Below are 20,960 nucleotides of genomic sequence, written 5' to 3' on the forward strand. Positions count from 1 at the left end.
AATTAGCAGTATTAGTGCTTTCCCCTCATATTTTTAGAAACTGGCATGTCAATACTGTTCTCTCTGTGATTTATTCATACAACTGCTGGAATTGGGCACTGGCATTCCAAGAGTTTTCAGAATTCTAGGAATTGTTTTTTTGTTTTTTTAAAGCTACTTTTAGGTTGTATCTTAGCTGGTCATAGTGATTTGTTTTTGTTTGATGCCTTTGAACTTTAAGATTTCTTTCAAAAATGTCACTTAGCAGAATGCTTGAGTATAAAAATTCGTATATAAAAATATTCTGCATATAGATCTGATTTAACTTGTTCTTAGCTTAAATTGCAGTCATGTTGATCTTAATAAATTTGGATGTTAGGTAGAGCTGCTGTTCTGTGTGTCTGTGTGTGTGTGTGTGTGTGTGTGTATACACACACACACACACACACACACACACAGCTGTCTGCATTTTTGGACTCTCCTTGGGAGTGTAGATAGCTAGCTGGGCAGTCATAATGAACTCCTTTACTTCAAAAAAAATGTACTGCTATACCACTGAGCATTGGTATGGTTGTTTAATGACTGGATGGCTCAGAGAGACCAATATGAATATTATTAAGCACTAGATATTTAAGAAGAGCATGATAGGCAAGTAATTTTTAAGTGCCTCCATGTTGTATGATTAACTTTGTAATAGCAGTAAATTTCTTGGCTTTTCCAATGTGTGTTTGTGTGGTTCACCATTAGACATGTGATAGATGGAGCACGTCTATTTGCCATACATTAAAGGATCATGCTTTTAAATTGGCAGGCCTGATTTAATGATTACCAACTTAAATCATGTTCCCCTGCTGGAAGACAACACGGTCAGGCACAGTAATATACTTTGCCTGATTAGCTGCACCTGCTGACCCATCCCCAGGGCAAAAGAAAGGCCTTTCCTGCTGGTATAAATCTCAAATGATGATCGCTGTCTCCATTTCTTCCTTCCCTTGCATTTTTTGTCTGCTTGCCCTACCAGTGGCGTAGCGTGGGTTGTCAGCACCCGGGGCAAGGCAAGTAATTTGCGCCCCCTAACCCGTGGATTTGCGCCCCCTAACCCTAACCCCCAGATGTTGCGCCCGGTGCGGCCGGCCCCCCCCTGCACCCCCCACACTACGCCACTGTGCCCTACTCTTTTGGTTTGGCATGTGTCTAAATATAAATGAGGTACCGGTATATGAATGGCTGTGGTTTTTTGTTGTAGTTATGCATTTAGCATATTTGGTAGATTACTGTCATACTTTTTCTTACACTGTAGTTAAGTGCAGTTAAGTCATGGGAACTACTCATCCATAGTGCCGCCATCTTGCCAGCTTTTCTCTCATCCATCACACCACCGCGTCCAGGCTCTCCCTATTCAGATGTTATGGAGAAATAGAACTCGGTTTCATCAGCATACTGATGGCGACTTGTCCCCAAACACCAAACAACCACTTCTGTGTCTTCATATAGATATTAAATAGCATTGCAGATAAGGTGGTGCTCTGCAGTACCCGGTAACACAGCTGCCAGGGAGCTAAAATGCAGTCTCCCAACGTAACACTCTGGACATGGTCCTGAAGGTAAAATTGGAACATCTCAGAGCTAGCCTAGTATGATACCATAGTTAATGGTATGAAAATCTGACAAGCAAAATAAGAAACAAGAACAAGGTTGCATTCCCCCATCCTTGCGCTCTACAGGGGTCATCTCTCATGGTGGCCAATCAAACCCAATCCCACGGCCAGGCCTCAATCCAGATTGAAATGGATCTAAATAGTCTGCATCATCCAAGAATGCTTGTAGCTGCCCAACCACAACCCCTCTCCACCACCTTCCCCCAAAATCGAGTGTTTGTGACTGCAATACTTGTTCCAGTCTAAGGGGTCTATGGCCAGTTTCAAGGCAGCAGGGACCCTTACGCAAGGAAGCATTAACCGTGCTCTGGACCCACCATTTAGTAAGCCAGGAGAGACTGAGGTCAGAGGGCATGTGATCATATGTATTACCGCCAGCACCTTATCTACATCATTTCTCAATTTCACTTCAGCCACATAAATTAGCCTAGCACATTGGTTGTCAGTTAGTGGATTGGAACCCATTACCAGGTCACAACCTGACCTACTACAAGGCAAATGTATGGTAAAAAAAAGTAGGAAATGAATCCTCCAATGCATGTTTGTGTTAAAGTTAGGCCACAAGGCTGAAACATTAAAGGCTACCGCTAGCATGTTCAAAACAGGAAGTCATACAAATCAACATTTGAAAAAGATTGACAACAGTAGTACTATGACAACTTTAGTTTCACTTCTATAATGTAACAAAATTACAAAGTCCAAAATACAGCATTTCCCTACAAACAAAACATGGGCAAGAAGAAACTATAATTATTCTCTTGTGCCTTCGAACTTGGTTCAAAATTTCACCATATCTACACAAATAGGGAATGCCTTGGGCTGAAACGTACAAACCTGTTTGGAACTGTGAGCTTGCACATACCTTTCTTGACTTATCACAAACTCTCTGAGGCATTACCCTTTGTACGCCTGATGGGTTTGTTTGACCTGTTCTTATTTAAAAAGTGGTGGGTAGTGGCAGACCTAGAGGCTACTTGTGGAAAAAGGGGGTAAGTTAAAGTTGGATAGGAATAGAGAAGTCCTAATGATAGGTCATTCGATAGAGCATGAGACTCTTAATCTCAGAACTGTGGGACCTACGTTGGGTGAAAGATTCCTGTATTGCATGGGTTGGACTAGATTATCCTCGTGGTCCTTTTCAACTCTACAGTTGATTTTACTACCACATCCCAAAATAAAGACACATCTATGCATATTACTACTTTATTTATTACCGTCCCTTTACCCTAAGGTCCCAGGTCTCATCCTCAGCATACAATTAAAACACATTTGAGGCAGATGGCTTTCCTCAAAGAATCCTAGGTAGTGAAGTTTACCTATCACAGGAGTACAGGGCCCAACACCCTTAACAAACTACAGTTCCTAGGATTCTTTTGGGGAGAAGTCATGTGCTTTAAATGTAATATGTAGATGTGACCACAGTCTTTTGGACGGAAATCTACTGTATCTTTCTACCATATCTTTGTTCAGAACTATATAATAATATGAAAACATTCAGATTTCACTTTCAGAAAGCTGTAGACAAAGAGCATGTTATTGTTGTGATGTAGCCATAATTGTGGTATGGCCACCCAGAATACTAAACCATGTTTCCTTGCCATTTGCACCTAGTGGAACTTCCCAGATACAGTGCACATAACTCACAAAGAACACCCAAGCAACTCAGGAAAGCCTGGGCTTATCAGCTGCCAACATGTTCTGTTCTATGGGACATCCAGTCAGGAGCCGGGATGGCTTCTGTAATTCTAGGATGTCCTAGTCAAATCAGGACTGTTGATGGGTATGCCATAATAGTAGGCAGTGGATGAATTTCTTCAGGGCATGGAGATAAGACATCATGAACTCTTCAACTACTGCAAATCGGCTGGTCACAAAAGCAACCCCACTGTTCACACTAGTGTAAAAGAGCTGGCCTCTTTTTTGAAGAAGGGCTTCTTCATTCATTGCTAAAATGCTTTTAAATATGTATACTAGTCCTATAGACTTCATGTGTGCATACCTGTATTATAGAAAACAACAACACCAAAATCCACAGTTAGTTACCTAACTGTGACCAAACAAAAGCTGTTGATGGTGATAGATAATTGCAGGTCATGTTGAGAATGTTACCAAGGCAATTTTTATCCTAATTTTTCATCCTTTCAAAAAATCTTATTGGCTTTTAGGCCTCTGTTCAGTTTTTATTATGTTACATTTTATCCTCTAAACATTCACTGTCATTTCACTTATGGATGGCTACTTAAAGATTTGTACTGGTCTTCATGGCTTCAACCCAGCTTATTGTCTCCTAGGAACATCATTAATGTGTTGTTTATTTTTCTCTTCCAGGTAATTAATGAACACATTTTTAAAAGACTGGACTTAGCCAACTCCAATGGCTCTGATCCAAATGCTTATTCCAACACTGTGTGTTGGTGCATGTGCAAACTGTAATGTTTTGGACAACTTCCCAGAGAAGTAGTGTAGCAAATAATCTGCACTTTTCCTTTCTGTTTTAACAGCATTAAACTCACAAGAAAGTATTATTATTTTAGTAGCCCTTCACATATCACAGCAAATAGTCCCCATTACAGCACTAACCCATGATCACATCTCTGAAACCCATATATTCTCCTGTGCCCTTTCTGCTGTCACAGTCCCAAGGCCCACATGACTGTAACTACTTCCACACCCCCTCTTCTGACACCACTGATTTCAGTCAACCTCTGAGTAGCTGAGAGGGACAGGGGAACTGCATTCATGACCATAGAGTCTGCTCCAGAGTCTTTTGTGAGAAACAGATGCTTCTGCAGATGGAGCATAGAAAGAAGGGTTGTCGCAAGAGGATTTTCCTGGTATGTCCTCAGATGTGTACCTTTGAATGTTGTGTTGAAATCTCCCTTCTTTCTTTGGTTCACCAAGGTTCTGGAGTGGCCTTGTGAGATGGTGTACTTGTTTTTCTCAGTGAATATCTCAATTTGGAAAAAAAACGCCTTTTGATTTCCCCTAATAAAACAATTAGTGCTTTTACATGCATGTGCACTTTCTAGTTGCATAGAAGGTCATTTTGTGGGAGTTTTCACAGGGCTGCCAACTCCTGAAGTTTTGTTTGTGAGGAAAGCATGATTCCCACAAGATTTGGATAGCTTTAAAATAGGATTGCTAGTGATGTATGGAAGTGAGAGCTGGACCATAAAGAAGGCTGATCGCCGAAGAATTGATGCTTTTGAATTGTGGTGCTGGAGGAGACTCTTGAGAGTCCCATGGACTGCAAGAAGATCAAACCTCTCCATTCTGAAGGAAATCAGCCCTGAGTGCTCACTGGAAGGACAGATTGTGAAGCTGAGGCTCCAGTACTTTGGCCACCTCATGAGAAGAGAAGACTCCCTGGAGAAGACACTGATGTTGGGAAAGATGGAGGGCACAAGGAGAAGGGGGCTACAGAGGACGAGATGGTTGGATAGTGTTTTTGAGGTTACCAGCATGAGTCTGACCAAGCTGCGGGGGGCAGTGGAGGACAGGAGTGCCTGGCGTTCTCTGGTCCATGGGGTCACGAAGAGTCGGACACGACTAAACAACTAAACAACAACAAAATAGGATTGCACTAACTCATGGAGGATAAGGCTATGTTTTCATGTTCACTGTTGGAGGCAATATGCCTCTATATACCAGTTGTTGGGACTCGTAAGTGGAGAAGAGTGTTGTTGCTGGCTTTGGAAAGGCACGTGGCCTTGGAAAATTCCATTCTCAAAATACCTGATAATGTAATTGTTTTATTCCTTATGTTAAACACTTTGAAGGTGTTGGTCTTTTCATCCTCAAGCGGTATGAAAAGTTATCATTACGAATTTTTTCCCCATTGTGGTTCTAAACTTTAGTTATAACAACATGGACATTCTGAGGTATATGGTAGTATCATAGAAACTGCTCATATATACACTGTATCACTCATTAGTATTATGTTGTATAGTGCTTCTTTTGGGGCAGAGATGGGAGACAATGAATGAGACTGGGAGTGGGCTTTAGTAGATAAAAATGGGGAGGGAGGCAGGTAGGCAGTAGGCAGAGGAAAATTTAAGTATCCTTTCCCACCTGAAATCATACCCATTGCCTCATGTTGCACAACTTTTCATAGAAACATAGAATTATAGAGTTGAAAGTGATACCGAGGTTTATCTACTCCACGTATAGGCAAACTCGGCCCTCCAGATGTTTTGGGACTACAGTTCCCACCATCCCTGACCACTGGTCCTGTTAGCTAGGGATGATGGGAGTTGTAGTCCCAAAACATCTGGAGGGCTGAGTTTGCCTATGCCTGATCTAGTCCAACCCCTGCAGTGCAGGAATCTCAACTTGAACTCATCAAGTGGTTGGCCATCCAACCTCTGCTTTAAAATCTCCAATGAAGGAGAGTCCGCCACATACTGTAGGCATCCATTTCACTATTGAACAATTCTTACTGCCAGAAAGTTCTTCCTGATTTTTAGTCAGAATCTCCTTCTTGTAACTTGAAGCCATTGGTTCGGGTCCAAGCCTCCAGAGCAGGTGAAAGCCAGTTTGCTCCATCTTCCATGTGGCCCTTGATCATCTTGGTTGCCCTCCTCTGCACACATTCCAGCCTGTCAATATCATTCTTAAATTGTGCTGCCCAGAACTTGACACAGGACTCAAGGTGTGGTCTGACCAAGGCAGAATAGAGCGGGACTGTTATTTCTCTTAATGGGGACACTATACTTTTGCTGAATAGCTTTCACTTTTTTTGCTGCTGCATCACACTGTTGACTCTTGTTAAGCTTGTGGTCTATTAAGACCCTAGTTCCTTTTTGCATGTCCTGGCAATCCACTGGCAATATTTGTGCGGCTGATTTTTCCTGACTGTGTGCAGAATCTTACATTTGTCCCTATTGAAATGCATTTTGTTAGGTTTGGCCCAGTTTTCTAATCTGTTAAGGTCATCTTGAATCCCAATTCTATCTTCATCATTGGCTACCCCCCCCCCCCAGTTTGCTGTTTTTTGCATGCCCTCAATTCCTTCATCCAAATCCTTTAAGGTAAAGGTAAAGGTAAAGGGACCCCTGACCATTGGGTCCAGTCGTGGCCGACTCTGGGGTTACGGCGCTCATCTCGCTTTATTGGCCGAGGGAGCCGGCGTACAGTTTCCGGGTCATGTGGCCAGCAGGACTAAGCCGCTTCTGGTGAACCAGAGCAGCGCACGGAAACGCCGTTTACCTTCCTGCTGGAGCGGTACCTATTGATCTACTTGCACTTTGACGTGCTTTCGAACTGCTAGGTCGGCAGGAGCAGGGACCTAGCAACGGGAGCTCACCCCGTCGCAGGGATTCGAACCGCAAACCTTCTCATTGGCAAGCCCTAGGCTTTGTGGTTTAGACCACAGCGCCACCCCAAATCCTTTATAAAGGTGTTGAACAACAACAGTCCCACTTGACTGCTGCACCCCACTTGCCACTTTTCCCCAGGACGACAAGGAACCACTAGTGAGCATGAAAAGAAGGCTCTACCGCTATTTTGTGTAGTTTCAACTTTACTCAGAGAGCAGAATGGCTCTTCTGTCTTAAAAAAAATTTTTTTTGTTATCACAGCTATAGAATACTGTCAATAAAAGAAGTACAAAAAGTCAATGAAACATCCCAAATCCAGTTCAAGGCATAATCAACAATATGCAAAAACAGTAGGCTAACCCGGGACAAACAGTGATTTTTAAAGTGTGCTTAAGTTCCTGTTTGGGCTGTGCCTAATTCTAGTATTTTCACAGGACACCTTAGGTTTGCAGAAAACCATTGGTGACATTCAAGTGTAATAACAATCAGCTCTTGATTGTTTGTTTTCCTTACTTGCACCATAAGTCTCTCTTTGTGTGTATGCACATGCATACAATATGAAAACTAGCCAAATAAAGCACTTCAAAAGTAACACATTCCAGAGCAATTACAAAAAAAAAAAAGTTACAAAGAGCCAGAATTTGGCAATTCATAGGAAACTGCTGAGGTAGATTAAGGGTGATTTATTTTTCCTGATGCTGACCAGTAGATGAATATGAGCTGTTTTCAGTGCGAAAGCGCTGACAAGGGAGATAAAACAAATGTATTTAGGTTTGTACTGTGCTAGGCGTGGCTGAAGAGGTGCAGTTGTCTTTCTCTCCCTTCTTAAATAGAGTGGCTGGGTCCCCCCCCCCCCTGCTTTTTCTTTTTTGGAATGAGAGGAGGTGGGAGATGGGGATGTTCCACAGTGTTGTTTAGAAATCGGTGGGTTGGGCAGCAGCTTCCTATAGCAGCAGGAGTTGGCTCGCTGCCATGCTTCTCGGCTGTGTGCTTGAATGGGGCGGACTGGGGAACAGCTGTACCTAGCACTGGTGCACTGCACTCTCTGCAAACAGGACCCTTTCACTTCCCTCCATGGAACAGTCCCAGGATGTTTTGCCTGAAAGGTAAGGCGACTTTTTGGAAGTTAATGTGACTCTCCTGTACAGCTGTTGCTGTTTCTCCCCCCACCCCCGCAATCACAGGCTAGCAGCCCTCTTTTACAACTCTCAGAAGTTTATGAGAAGTTTAATCTTTAGTCTTGTTCTTGAGTCAGAGGGCAGCACAGATCTACATAACCCTTTGTGCTTTATTAGCAGGGAGAAGACTCATTCCTGCTTGGAATCCTTCGAATGCTATGTGTAATCCTTTCCCATACAAAAGAGCAAGCTTGCTCTGTAGGTTTCAATTTGCTGAGCCTACCAAGCATTTGAAAAAGCATTGTCTGTGTTGTAGGAACTTTAGGAACAATTTATTGGATGAAGCATGTGCACTGACCATGCTAGTTAATAGGATCTGTCAGACAATACCTTCATTTAATTATTTTCAAAACAGTATGAGGTCTAATGAATGCCTGGAGAGAATGATGAATTTTTTTGTCATTATATAAATGCAAAACCAAACTATGTCAGTTATTTCTTTTCATGGTGAATGTTGATAAGTGCGTGAATGTGATCAAGGACAGAGGCAACATTACTACAAGTTAGTTTCTTTATAAAATTTGGTATTAACTTTGAGATCTATTTTAGATTAAGTAGTAGCGCGCGCGCGCGCACACACACACACACACACACACAGTATGTTCACCTTTCTAAAAAAAAATCCTGCCCTGAGTATATGTGAATTTCCTTAGGCTTGGTGTTTCTGCTATTGGAATAATTCAGAGATGTGTAATTGTTAATAGAAATCAGTGGCTCTTCACTTTAAGTGTGTGGTTTTTTTGTTGATGTCACTAGAAGTAAAGATAATAATTTTTACAATGCACTGAATTCAAACTTATTTCAAAATATAACCAAATTACTAGTTAAGCTACTAATAGAAGCTCCCTTTATGTTTCTTTCTGTGCTAACAGCTGTATATTATATATTATGTTTTCAGTGGAGGAAAATATTATTAATGACCATGGATTTCAGAATTCCTGTATTCATTTTAAGATAGGGCATTTCCACATGTTCAATGGGATGTGATGCATATTGTATATGTATGTATGTGTGTGTGTACACACACACACACACACACACACACACACACACTGCCCTATACCCAGAGGTCTAAGGACGGTTCACAGAACAAAATCAAAATAAAAAACCACAAAATATATAATAAAAACAGTCCCCCCAAAAAAACCACATACTTGCCTCCATTTCTCCCTAATTTATACCAATTTTTATAAAGCATTATTAACTGATGATCTCAGAATGCTAGGTCATCACAGTTGTTGTTGTTTTTAAAATACATTTTCATTGTTGCCAGATTATTTTTGTTTATTTTAAATAAAAAGATAAAGTTTTAAACACCTCTCTTTTCTTTATTGGCCTGACCTGAACCCCTAGCTACACCTCCAAAATGTTTTCACAAGGATCCATCTGCACCTACCTCTTTAAAAACAACACTTTTGTTTGCTGCATTGGGCACTTTTAAAAGTGTTCACGTATGCTAATACTTGCTCCTTTGTCCGTTAATAATGTGGCCGGGGACCTCAGACTGCTTTCAAAGAGGACCAGCAAAGGCAGCAGGAAGCATCAGTGATTTGTGCTTCCTGTTGTATCATCTTCCCCACCCCCCACCCCTCATCAGTGTTTGCAAGGAATCTCTTGCATCTCCCTTAGCAGGCTCTGTTCCACAAAGATTCCTGTAGGGAAATTGGTGGATAGACTGTTTGCAGTTGGAAATGACGGAGCCTTCATTATGGTATCCCCCCATGTTGCTCTTGCCAGGTAGACACTCTCATAGTTGTATTTAAAATCCCTGTTCACTGGGGGAGGGACAAGGACGTAGGTGCCTATGAAGGCCTCCATGTGCACCCACAGGTGCAAATACAACAACATATGTATTTTAATCAAGCTCATAAGCAGATTTAGTAATACTGTAAGCTTCAGCTTCTGTGAGGGGATATTTCACACTGGATATTGTAATATACTAGCATTTCTACTGGAATGCTAGGGCTGTCAAGATGCTGGAATTTAAAATGTCTATACAAGAACCACAGCTATGCTCCCTTCTAAATGTTTACTTTGTGTAAGGTTTGTTGTTATTCTTTGTGAAAAAGATTGATAAATACTATATTTTTTGAAATCAGGCAGCTGAATAGACTGGATTAGGGATAATGCAAAAGGAGAATTGAGGTGAAATTTTTTTTTTATTTTTTCAAAGTTACCGGTACTTTTAAGTAAGGTCAGATTAGACACAGGATATTAGCCAGGGTTGAAGAGAAAGCTTCTGTTTGACTAGATCACTTAATGACTTCATTGTAAAGAAAATGCAGAGGGTGCTGTGAAGAAGGTATGCAAGCTCTGTGACTGCAGTTAAAGACGCATATGCCACAGCCTTACATATTTTACAGCTGTGGATTTGGGGAAGGAGGACAGGAGGAATATTTTTCTGCTAATAATAGTAAGAAGTTATGTTGGAGGCCATCCCTGAAAAATCCAGGGCATGTGGTTATTGCTCCCTAGAGGAAAAAACTGTACTAGAAATGCTGATTTATCATCTCTCTTTTTTAAAAGACATCAATGGCTTGCTCACCAGTTGTCTCGTGTGTAGTATACATGTAAGGACATTCCTTGGATTCTTTTCTTGGCAATGTTCTTAGCAAATATGTAAAGTTTAGAATCAGAAACAGATTTTCCCCCTGATATCTCAAAGCACATGCATTTCCTAAGTCAAGCTAGGCAGCTTGTACTCAAAGGTGCGTTATTTTATTCCTCCTAGGGTGAAAGAGAATAAAACTGTGCCTGCTTTTATAGTATGAATCCCTCAATTTAAATTTGTGGTCATATTTTAATTATGCTAGGATTAATGAATCCAGTTGTGCTTCTTGTTCTCAACTCAGTAGTAAAGCTATAATTGTTGTTAATATCAAGGCAAGGATTGCAACCAGAGTTTTACTAGCAAATAATTTATTTTGGACAACCTATATGAAAATGTATTTATTGGCACTAAAGTTTTCAGATGGATGTGGCAAGCTCTTCGGTTTCCCCTTCGCTATCATTTATCACCATAGTTTTAGCTCAAATATACTGTTTATATAATCATGTTAGACAGGCTCTTCCCTTGTAGGCTTTTCAGTCCATTTGCTTACTTGATGGAGAAAATCTGGAGTGAGAGCATCTTGGACAGATGACTGCCTATCTTCTCCTTGAAGACCTTCAGTGAAACCCACCACTGCCAAAAAGATTCTCCTAATGTTGAGCTGAAATCAGTCCTTTTGTAGATTAAGCCCATTAGCCCTGCCCTCAATGGCAGCAGAGAAAAAAAGTATTTTTGTTCTTCTGTGTGAAAGCTCTTCAGGTATTTTTTAAAAAAACAAAACATTTTTTTTTAATTTTCAAAAACAAAAACAAACAAACTGAACAAATACAAAAGTAAACACATCCAAATTCGTAAACATAATTTGTTATTCCAGATTTAGATATACTACAGACAGGCATGCCTTTCAAGTATCAGAAGTTAGTGTATTACCATGTTCTCTCTCAGTCTTCTCCTTTCTTGAGGGCAAGAATGTTTAATGTTTCCTTGTAGAACATGTTCACAATTTCCATATAAAGAAACAGTACTATAGGGGAATGTTTGGGAATCTGTGGACCTCCGAATATGATGGGGGAGTTGTCATCAGCCCCAAACAGTTTAGCCAGTGGTTAAGACATCTACATTCCTGCTCTAGAGCATACAAATTTAAATTTACAAAAAGAAAAAAGCAGGGCTAGAGGAGCTTTAATTCCTGCAATTCTTAAAAAGTCTTAATGTGATCTCACATATGAATGAAGCAAATGCCATAGAAATATGTACAACTGTTCAATCTGTAGGTATGGGAAGAATTTTAGTAACGAAGTGAGTGTGAAATTTCAAGCACATAGTTTAAATAGTGCACACACCATCTTTCTTTTACAGGCTTTTAAAGGCTTAACATTATTGGGCATTGATTTATTTGAAATGTTTGCTAACTGCTCTTCATCAGAATTTTTTATTAAGTGTTGGATTACTAGCAGTCTCAACAAAAAAAAATCTTTTTCACAGTATTGCATGCCAAAGTCAATATTTTCTTCAGGTGATTTTAATGGCTTAAGTTTAAACAGGACTTTGATAGTGCTGCAGAGTTATGGGGTGCCAGACTTCTAATCCCTGGATCCAGCAAGTGTTAAAAGCTAATCAAGCCAGGCTAGCCTCCTAGTGAGGTGCAGAGCCAGAGTTTGGAGTTGAGAGTTGAGCAGTAATGTGACCTAGATGTAAACTGCTGGCTTGAAAGCCAGAGAACAATGTTCAATTTCTGTTTGAATCCAAGGCTATGGCTATGGAAGAAATAACACTCTTTTGGGGTGTTGATGCTGTGAATCCCTCCATTATAGGCTTAGGTTGACGTATAAATAAACCATATACCATAAAGACACCACAGTCTCCACTGTGCCTCAGTTCCAAAAGGAGACATGGAGCCTGGATAAGCATCTGGAACTCCTGGAATCTAGCATCGCTTGGAGATTGGTGTGGCATGCAACAATAGCAAGATTTTGATATTTTCTTTCTTTATTTTGATATTTTCTTTCTTTATTGGCGCTTCCCTTACTGCACCTTCACATTAAGCCACCATCACATTAAGCCACATTAACCATTTAATGATGGTTTACTGAGAATGCGCAGGGTGTGTATGCCCATTGCTGAAAGTCTTCACTGCATTATTCCCCCATTCCAGGTGCTGCCATGCCAATGGGAAACAAGCTAGAGCCTCAAACCGGTCTCATAATTATGTTTTTCCCCAAACAAAGCTTGAGCAGTAACCAAAGTTCTGCTTTTGTCTTACTGCTCACAATTTGTTTGGGGGTAACAAACATGAGCCCAGGTTTAGAAGTCACAACATACCAGACTCTGGCTTGTTTCCTGGTGGCATGGCAACAGAAGTAATGGTGGGGGGATGCAGTGAGAAGGTTTCAGCAGTGTGTGCCAGCAAGCACACATTCACATTAAACTGTGGTTTTCATGTGACATGCCAACTAGGGCCATTGAATAGGAGTGGATGAATTGGTCTGTCTCCAGTACTTTCAGACATGTTTCACCAGTAAGGTCTGTTGTATCCCGTTTGCATTTGTTGTTTCTTGAAAAAATCTGCATGAAATAATGCTTTTAAATACATATCTTTTAAATACATTTCTCTCAGGATACATTTCTAAAATGTTATTGAGCTAAGAACCAGGTCAGAACATTCAGGAAGTGTAAGAGTAAGTGGATAATTAAGTTCTGATCTAAACATTAATCTGTGGTGAGTGGATCCAGTTCTGTTTAATCAGAACGTTCAAAGATCTTGTTTGTGAAATATCTGTAATATTGAAAAGCTATAAGGGAGTAGAATGGTATTATGTTTTGTATTTATGTTCTGTTTACTTCACCTAGGGGTTCCCTGGCCCAAGTCCTATATTTAAATGATTTGTTATGCATTCAACCCTTTTCCAGGAGCCGATGGTGGTACCTTAGCCTCACTAAACCTTTAAGGTAGACGAGGCTGAGTGACACTGATGTTACCAAAACTACCTTGTGAAGCTTTGTGTCTGTGTGTGAGAAAGGGGGGTTTAAACCTATATTTCCCATTCCCAACCTAAAGGTAAAGGTAAAGGTACCCCTGCCCGTACGGGCCAGTCTTGACAGACTCTGGGGTTGTGCGCCCATCTCACTTAAGAGGCCAGGGGCCAGCGCTGTCCGGAGACACTTCCGGGTCACGTGGCCAGCGTGACATCGCTGCTCTGGCGAGCCAGAGCCGCACACGGAAACGCCGTTTACCTTCCCGCTGGTAAGCGGTCCCTATTTATCTACTTGCACCTGGAGGTGCTTTCGAACTGCTAGGTTGGCAGGCGCTGGGACCGAGCAGCGGGAGCGCACCCCGCCGCAGGGATTCGAACCGCCGACCTTTCGATCGGCAAGCCCTAGGCGCTGAGGCTTTAACCCACAGCGCCACCTGCGTCCCGACCTAGCATGACATAAAAAGGTATGTTATAATACATTTAGATAAACAAAAACCCTAGCTGCCTTTTCAGACTTTTCAGAATATTTTTTTCTATGAAGCTGGATTAGAAATATCAATTTCTTTTTGTTTTGTTTTGTTTGCTATCAGGTACTTAGGAAATTCTGTTATTGTCATATAAATGCAGTTATTTAGTACAAACAGTCATGTCACAGCCAGAGATACTCTAACTATAACCTGCTGATATTATTTGTTCACAATTACATAGTTACTGCCCTAAAACCATTGCCTCTAAATGCTAGGGACCGCTGCTCAGAACTGCAATTTGTCATAAAGCCTCACAGTGTGCATCGACTTAAGAGAGGAATTGCCGAAATGACAGATAAATGCTATAATTCATAGCAAATCATGATATGCTACACTGCTGTGCTGCATTCGACCTCTCGAGTGCCTTGATCTGTTTGCAGGTTTTTGTTGGTTATCATTGTAGTTTAATTTAAACTTCCTTATTTGAAATATCTTACGCAGCATGCCTTTCCATCGGAACCGATTAGCTCCTTTTATATTGATTACATTGCTGTGTAGTTAAGACGAGATGGTATGGTGATGGTTATTTGTAGGAAGTCACTGGGTTTTAACTATCTGTACTTTAACTGGTGACCCCTGTACCATATAGGCAACCTGCCAGCAGGAGAACTAAGATACAGATTTCATTAAGCTGTAAATAGTTTTGTTCACCTTTGCTGTCCAAAGTAAGATGATAAATTGTTCCACTTGGCAAATTCAAAACAGAGCTGTAAATAGCAAAGAACTGGAAGTAGAAGGAAAAGGCAATGTGGTAGACAAAAGAGAGACCTTTGTTAGTCCAATGCATTTTGGACCCTACTGGTTCTTCTTCAGGGAAAGAAATACAGATTCAACATTTAGATGTGCTACTGTAGCTTTTCTTTTGCTAACTCTGAATCTGTATTTCTTTGAAGAAGAACCTGTAGGGTCCAAAACATGTCACACTGGTAATGTGGTGCCCTCCACACAATTTCTGTTCTCATCCTGAAGCAAAGTTCATAACCCGAGGTACTATGTCTGGGTTAGCGGAGTCTGTAACCTGAAGCGTATGTAACCCGAGGTACCACTGTATATAATTTAGTTACAGCGGCCTCCCTGCATGCTAGATTTGATGGTTTGATTATTTTCTTGTGAGGAACTCAAACTATATCCTTGTTGTTCCTGTGTGTGGCAATTATTCTGTTCATTTTGTTTCTTCCTGTCCTTGTAAGATGTCTTTCTTTTCCCTGATTGTTGCTGTTATGCTTTGTGCAGAGCTAATAACCCATTGTTGTTCCAGAAATTTCTCCATTGCTCTGTCCTGTGGTTTGTTGTTTTACACTGAGAACTTTAGCAAGAGCTGCAAAAGTCACTGTGCCCCAGTAAATAAACGGTTGTCACCATTTTTCCTCTCAGCCTGGGAAGCAGAGTGGTCTGTCAAACTGTAGATGACTCAGTAAAAACCTTATCAGTTCTTTGGCAGTTCACAGACTCCTTTCATTTTTCCTTCCAGCTGAAAATATATGAGCAGTTATACTTCCAATTAAATTAAATTCCAAGTCCTCTTAGCATTATTCAGTTCACTTCATAAATAATAAAGGATGGGGAAGAGTCAGCTCTAAATTTCCATCATAAACCTTTTGCAAAATAGAGCTTTCCTCCATTTTTTACACACACAGTTCTGTTTGATTTTATATTCTGTGTTTATAATCCTATTTCTTCCATCCTCACTTGTACAAATATAATTTGAACTAACATTCAGAGGACTACTGAATCATATATGAAGAAAACTTTAAATAAAGAAACTGTAGTCTCCCCTCTCCCCACCATCTTTTTCATTGAATGAAGTCATATCTCAAGTTCAAACCTTAAAGTCCTTGCAGTTGGTTTGTTCCACAGTTTGTGATCTCCTGTCTTCTAGAATGCGCCTGTACTTTAGTCCAATTAAGTTCTAATGAACAAGAGAACCTCTGCTTCTTAATGGTGGCATTGGAGGGTTTTTGGCAGGTGAAGTGCTTTTGTACTCGGTGCCTCTCTGCCCCTCGCATTTCATACCAGAGCGAGAGCCAGATACCGAGATGAACTGTGAGTGAAGCTCCCTTCCCCCCATCCCTGGGGCGAATTTGCAAGGATAATTATCCTCAATCATCCTTGTTTTTCCTTCGCCAATGATCTTCCACTGTCATGGGGACTGCGGAACCGGAAGCCCATCCAGAGATCTCGTATGGATGTGTCCTTCATTGTACACTTGCACATACACCAACACTTCTTCTGTTTTACCTCTCCCAAGATAAACCTTGCAAAGGAACAACATTGCAACCTGTTCCTCCATCACTTGTGTTTCCATTCAGTGTCATAAGACCTTAATATTTGAAGAACACTACATTTCTTAAACAGAGTTTGGCTTTGGGGGCAGATATAGCTCCGAGGCAGTTTCTTACTGCGAGAAGTGAAGTCTGAGTGTGGTGCTGATAACGTCAAGGTTGCAGGTTCAGTTCTCATATGGAATAGCTATACATTCCTGCATTGCAGGGAGTTGGTCTAGATTATCCTCAGGGTCCCTTCCAACTCTACAGTTCTGTGATTTTACAGGAAACCAGGCAGAGGGCCTTCTTGGTAGTGGCATCCACCCTGTGGAACACCCTCCCATCAGATATCAAGGAGATAAATAACTATACAACTTTTAGAAGGCATCTGAAGGCATCAGGAAGTTTTTGATGTTTTATTATGCTTTTATATTTGTTGAAAGCTGCCCAGAATTGCTGGGGCAACCCAGTAGGATGGTTGTGGTACAAATAATAAAATATAATAAAAATAAAAATAAAAATAAAAATAATAAATACAAATAAATAAAAAATAAAGATTGTTGTTACAGTTCATGTCAAACAGGGCATCTCCCTTTGGCTCTTTTAAATTGTTAAAGGGATAGTGGAAGGCTGGTGAAAAAGGAGGTGATGCTTGCTTTTGGTTACCAATGGTAATCCAGGATTGTAATGTATCTGAATTGGCAGGCTAACATTGCTAAACTTGTCTGACTGTATCTGAATTGCTAGTTAAAGCAAACTGTAAATTTTGCTGCTTTTCACTGATGTAAAGAATGCTTTGCTCTCATAGTGCTAGGATGTACCAGCCTTAGCAGCTTTGTCATTCCATTGTTGCTGTAGATTAGAGACATTTCTTTTTTATTTTTGGCAGTACATCTTTGGTCCCATGTTTTTCAGATGCCTCAGCAGCTGCATGGGATGGACTGAAATCCTCTAATATCACACACATAATGGCTTTTGTTTCAACATCAGCAACAACCTTTTTCTTTTTTTGAAGAATGTATTTGTTTACTTTTAATTTATAGCCCACTATATCCCAAGGGCTCAGGACATGTGATCTCAGTTTTAAAAAGTGGGACAAACCATAGCTCTGAAAGACATGTAACATTACAGTCTAAATTTGATGAAAACACAAAAAGGAGCACACAGTATAAAAGATGGGAATCAAAACTTAAATGACATGTACTATTTTTAGTAGCATTAGGAAATTGCCTACTGTAAAGTGTGCATCTAAATATGTTCATGAGCCTGCCTGCTACTGTGAACTCTGCATTATCAAGGTTCTCAACTGTGAGGAAACTTTTAAGAACATAGAGATATTTTATTTCTACACCATCCTTCATTCCAGGGTCTTTTTGGTTGAATTTATCTTCGTTTTCTTGGAGAGTTTTGATTAATCAGCACATTTTTTTCTGGATTAAAGAACTGAGGCACACTTAATTCTTAAGGTCAAAAAGACATATATGTGTTCTCAGCTTCCAGAAAAACTGGTTTTATGACTGCGGGATAGCTCTGTTAATATTTATTCCCAAAGCTCTATTCTTCCTTTATCCTTTCAGTCATGGATCATAGTTAAGGCCATCTTCAGGGGGTGGGGTGGGAGGTGATAATTCTGGGAGTAGTTGGGAATGGAGAATTACAATTGGGACCATATAACACCGGTCCTAAAGGATCTTCATTGGCTCCCAGTGCATTTCCGAGCCCAAATCAAACTGTTGGTGCTGACCTTTAAAGCCCTTGGCCCAGTATATCTGAAGGAGGGTCTCCACCCTCATCGTTCGGCCCAGACACTGAGGTCTAGCTCCAAGGACCTTTTGGCGGTTCCCTCACTGCGAGAAGCAAAGTTACAGGGAAACAGGCAGAGAGCCTTCTCAGTAGTGGCGCCTGCCCTGTGGAACACCCTCCCATCAGATGTCAAGAAAATAAACAACTATCTGACTTTTAGATGACATCTGAAGGCAGTCCTGTTTAGAAAAGTTTTTCATGTTTGATGTTTACCGTGTTTTTACTGTTCTGTAGGGAGTCGCCCAGAATGGCTGAGAAATAATAAAATTGTTCTTCTTGTTCTTGTTGTTGTTACAATTGGTGCTGCAAGGGATAGCATTCTTTTTAAAAGACCAAGTCTGTGTGTGCTCCTGGATTCAACACTGACTGTGGAAGCCCTGGTAGACTTGGTAGCCAGGAGTGCGTTTAGTCCACTTTGGCTGGTATGCCAGCTACAGCCCCTCATTTAGATAAATGATAAATCATCGGATTATTTAAGCTATAGTTTATTAAACCATGGTTTTGTGTCATGTGTGAACACTGCCCAGCATCTTAACTATGATTTCCTTACTGCCAAAAACCCCCAAAATCTCAAACCATGGTTTGTTGTTGACTTATGAACCCTGGTTTCTTCTAACTGTGGTCTGACTCCAGCACTCTTCCTAAACTATGGTCTGTTTTGTGAGTGTCTGGGGTGAGGTGGTCAAAGTACATAGGCATGAGGCAAGAGTAGTTGGGGAAAAAGCCAAGTTTGAGAGAAACAAGGCACAGTTTGTTTGTTTGTCAGTGGGAGAACTCTTGGTTTATTAAACAAACTATAGCTTAGTGTTATTTGTCAACTGGGCCTGTGTGGCAGTTTAGTGATGGATTAGTGGGCACAATCTAATACAGCCCCTCCACTAATCCAGTGGATATTATTTGAAGGTGTGAGTAATGGTTACTGTTTTATCTGCTATGGAATTATAATTTAGAGATAATACAATTCTGAATATAGGAAATCTTCACCCTTTTATTAGGAAATGGAATACTGAATATTATTATTGGCATGCTCAGGAAACTTACAACTTTGCTGTGGATTTTGTCTTGGAATCCCTGGGAGTATCGTCTAATCCTGGCTTTTACACTTAAACCGTAGACAACATGCTAAACCTCTTTTGAGTCTTTCTGTCTCATTTTTTAATAGGGATAATGCCTACCTCCAGAAGGTGCTAAAGGATTCATTTGCTCAGTGTTTATAAAATGTTTTACAACTCTATTCGCCAGTAAATTTAAATAGTGGGTGTGTGTTTTTTTACGAAACCCTAATAAGTATTGTTAAATACTTTCATGTCTCTCCCCTCATTCCACTTTTAATAACTGTGTTCCAGTCCACACAAACACATTTTGTTATGTTAGTTTTCTCTCTTTCCCCACCTTTCCCTGTAGTAAGAAAATAAGTTGCAACACACTTCTGCAATGTTCTGATATTGTAGCTCTCTGTACTGCAGTGAACATTGTAACTTAGCTTTAAATAAGCTTTTAAGATATGGCCATCTGTGTGGTTGTACCTGTTGTCCAAAGAGTAACAAATAATCTGGGATAAAGCTTAAGAGAAGCATCAGAGTTCAGCTGGAAAATAAAGAGGCCAGTCTAAAATCCGCCTTGGGTGGATGTTTTTACAGGTCTGGTGGATATCTTCGGGTTCCAGTTGAAGCCTGGATCTGGGGCTGAAATGGCACCTGCTTACGTGAATCGGTTCAGATGATTTTATGCTAAATAGCTCATTAATTGGATTGGTCCATTTAGACCAAACTAGCCCAGTGAGAAGGGCAAGATCTGTAGTGCACCAGAAAGCGCTGCCTCTTTTTACCTGAAACGTTTATAGATAGGTTATCATCACAAGTACCAGGGATATTGTTTGGAGCTGTATCTTAAAATGATTGCCTATGTACACTGCCTGCCTTCTGATCCAGTAGTTGGTTGCCTGCACAGAAGTAAATGGCAGGCCAGCTGTGATGACGATGAAGAACTTCTTCCACTGTATTCCAACAAAAGGGAGATCAGTCACACTAAGGTCCATGAGCACTTCAGGAAAAAATGGCTGAGCAAAGACAACGGTACCTTGTGGCCAAGTAAGATTGCATCGTGTCTTTTACTAAAGCGGTTAAAGCAGGGTGTTTATAATCTTTGTTCTGGATATAGATAAAGTGTTGTTTTCTTCTTTGGCAGTATACAATCAAATAAATTTCAAGAGATGTATTGTTTAAAGTCATAAATAGAATGCCTTCTAGAGTGAAGACAAAGTCTGTGATAAAATGTCGTGACTTCACCATTGTAGAAAGTCTGCTTCATCTTAACATATCCATATTTTTATTCCTTTACAGCACATTGTAGTTAAATGGAAATGTGTTTGTATTAAAATGTTGAATGACTAAATCAGTGCTACTCCCACTCAGTGTTTATGTAATATAGTTTGGTGCCATGAGGGTATCCTGTATTTCCAGTAGGGAAAATAATACTGGAGTCATAATGGCCCTTTTGAAAATAAAGTTTTCTAATCTTGCATTTGTTTGAAGCTAGGTTCTGTTAAGCATCATTGTTTCTCACTTTTCACTTTGCCTACCCAAGCAGGGACCCTCACCTGCTTAGAAAAGTGAGAGAGAGAGGAAAAACAAACACTATGTATACTGTAAAGGGAACTTTCCTTTTGAGATTGTGCCATTAGCTTTGTATTTTATTTTTTACAATG

General features: G+C 40.5%; 1 protein-coding gene across 7 annotated transcripts in view; it reads left to right on the forward strand.

Moving 5' to 3' along the window:
* Positions 1-20,960, forward strand: part of NHSL1 (NHS like 1) — a 148,723-nt gene that overhangs the window by 58,710 nt on the left and 69,053 nt on the right. Inside the window, exon 1 of one of the 7 annotated variants that reach the window (XM_079970935.1) lies at positions 7,925-8,061. The exons of the other annotated variants lie outside the window; for them this stretch is intronic. Within the exon in view, the coding sequence (XP_079827061.1) occupies positions 8,046-8,061 (16 nt within the window). The 5' untranslated portion in view covers positions 7,925-8,045. Of the gene's footprint in view, positions 1-7,924; positions 8,062-20,960 lie in introns of those variants that run through there. 7 annotated transcript variants of the gene reach the window in all.

Source organism: Podarcis cretensis (genome assembly GCF_951804945.1).
Source record: "Podarcis cretensis genome assembly, chromosome: 3".
Lineage (NCBI taxonomy): Eukaryota > Metazoa > Chordata > Lepidosauria > Squamata > Lacertidae > Podarcis > Podarcis cretensis.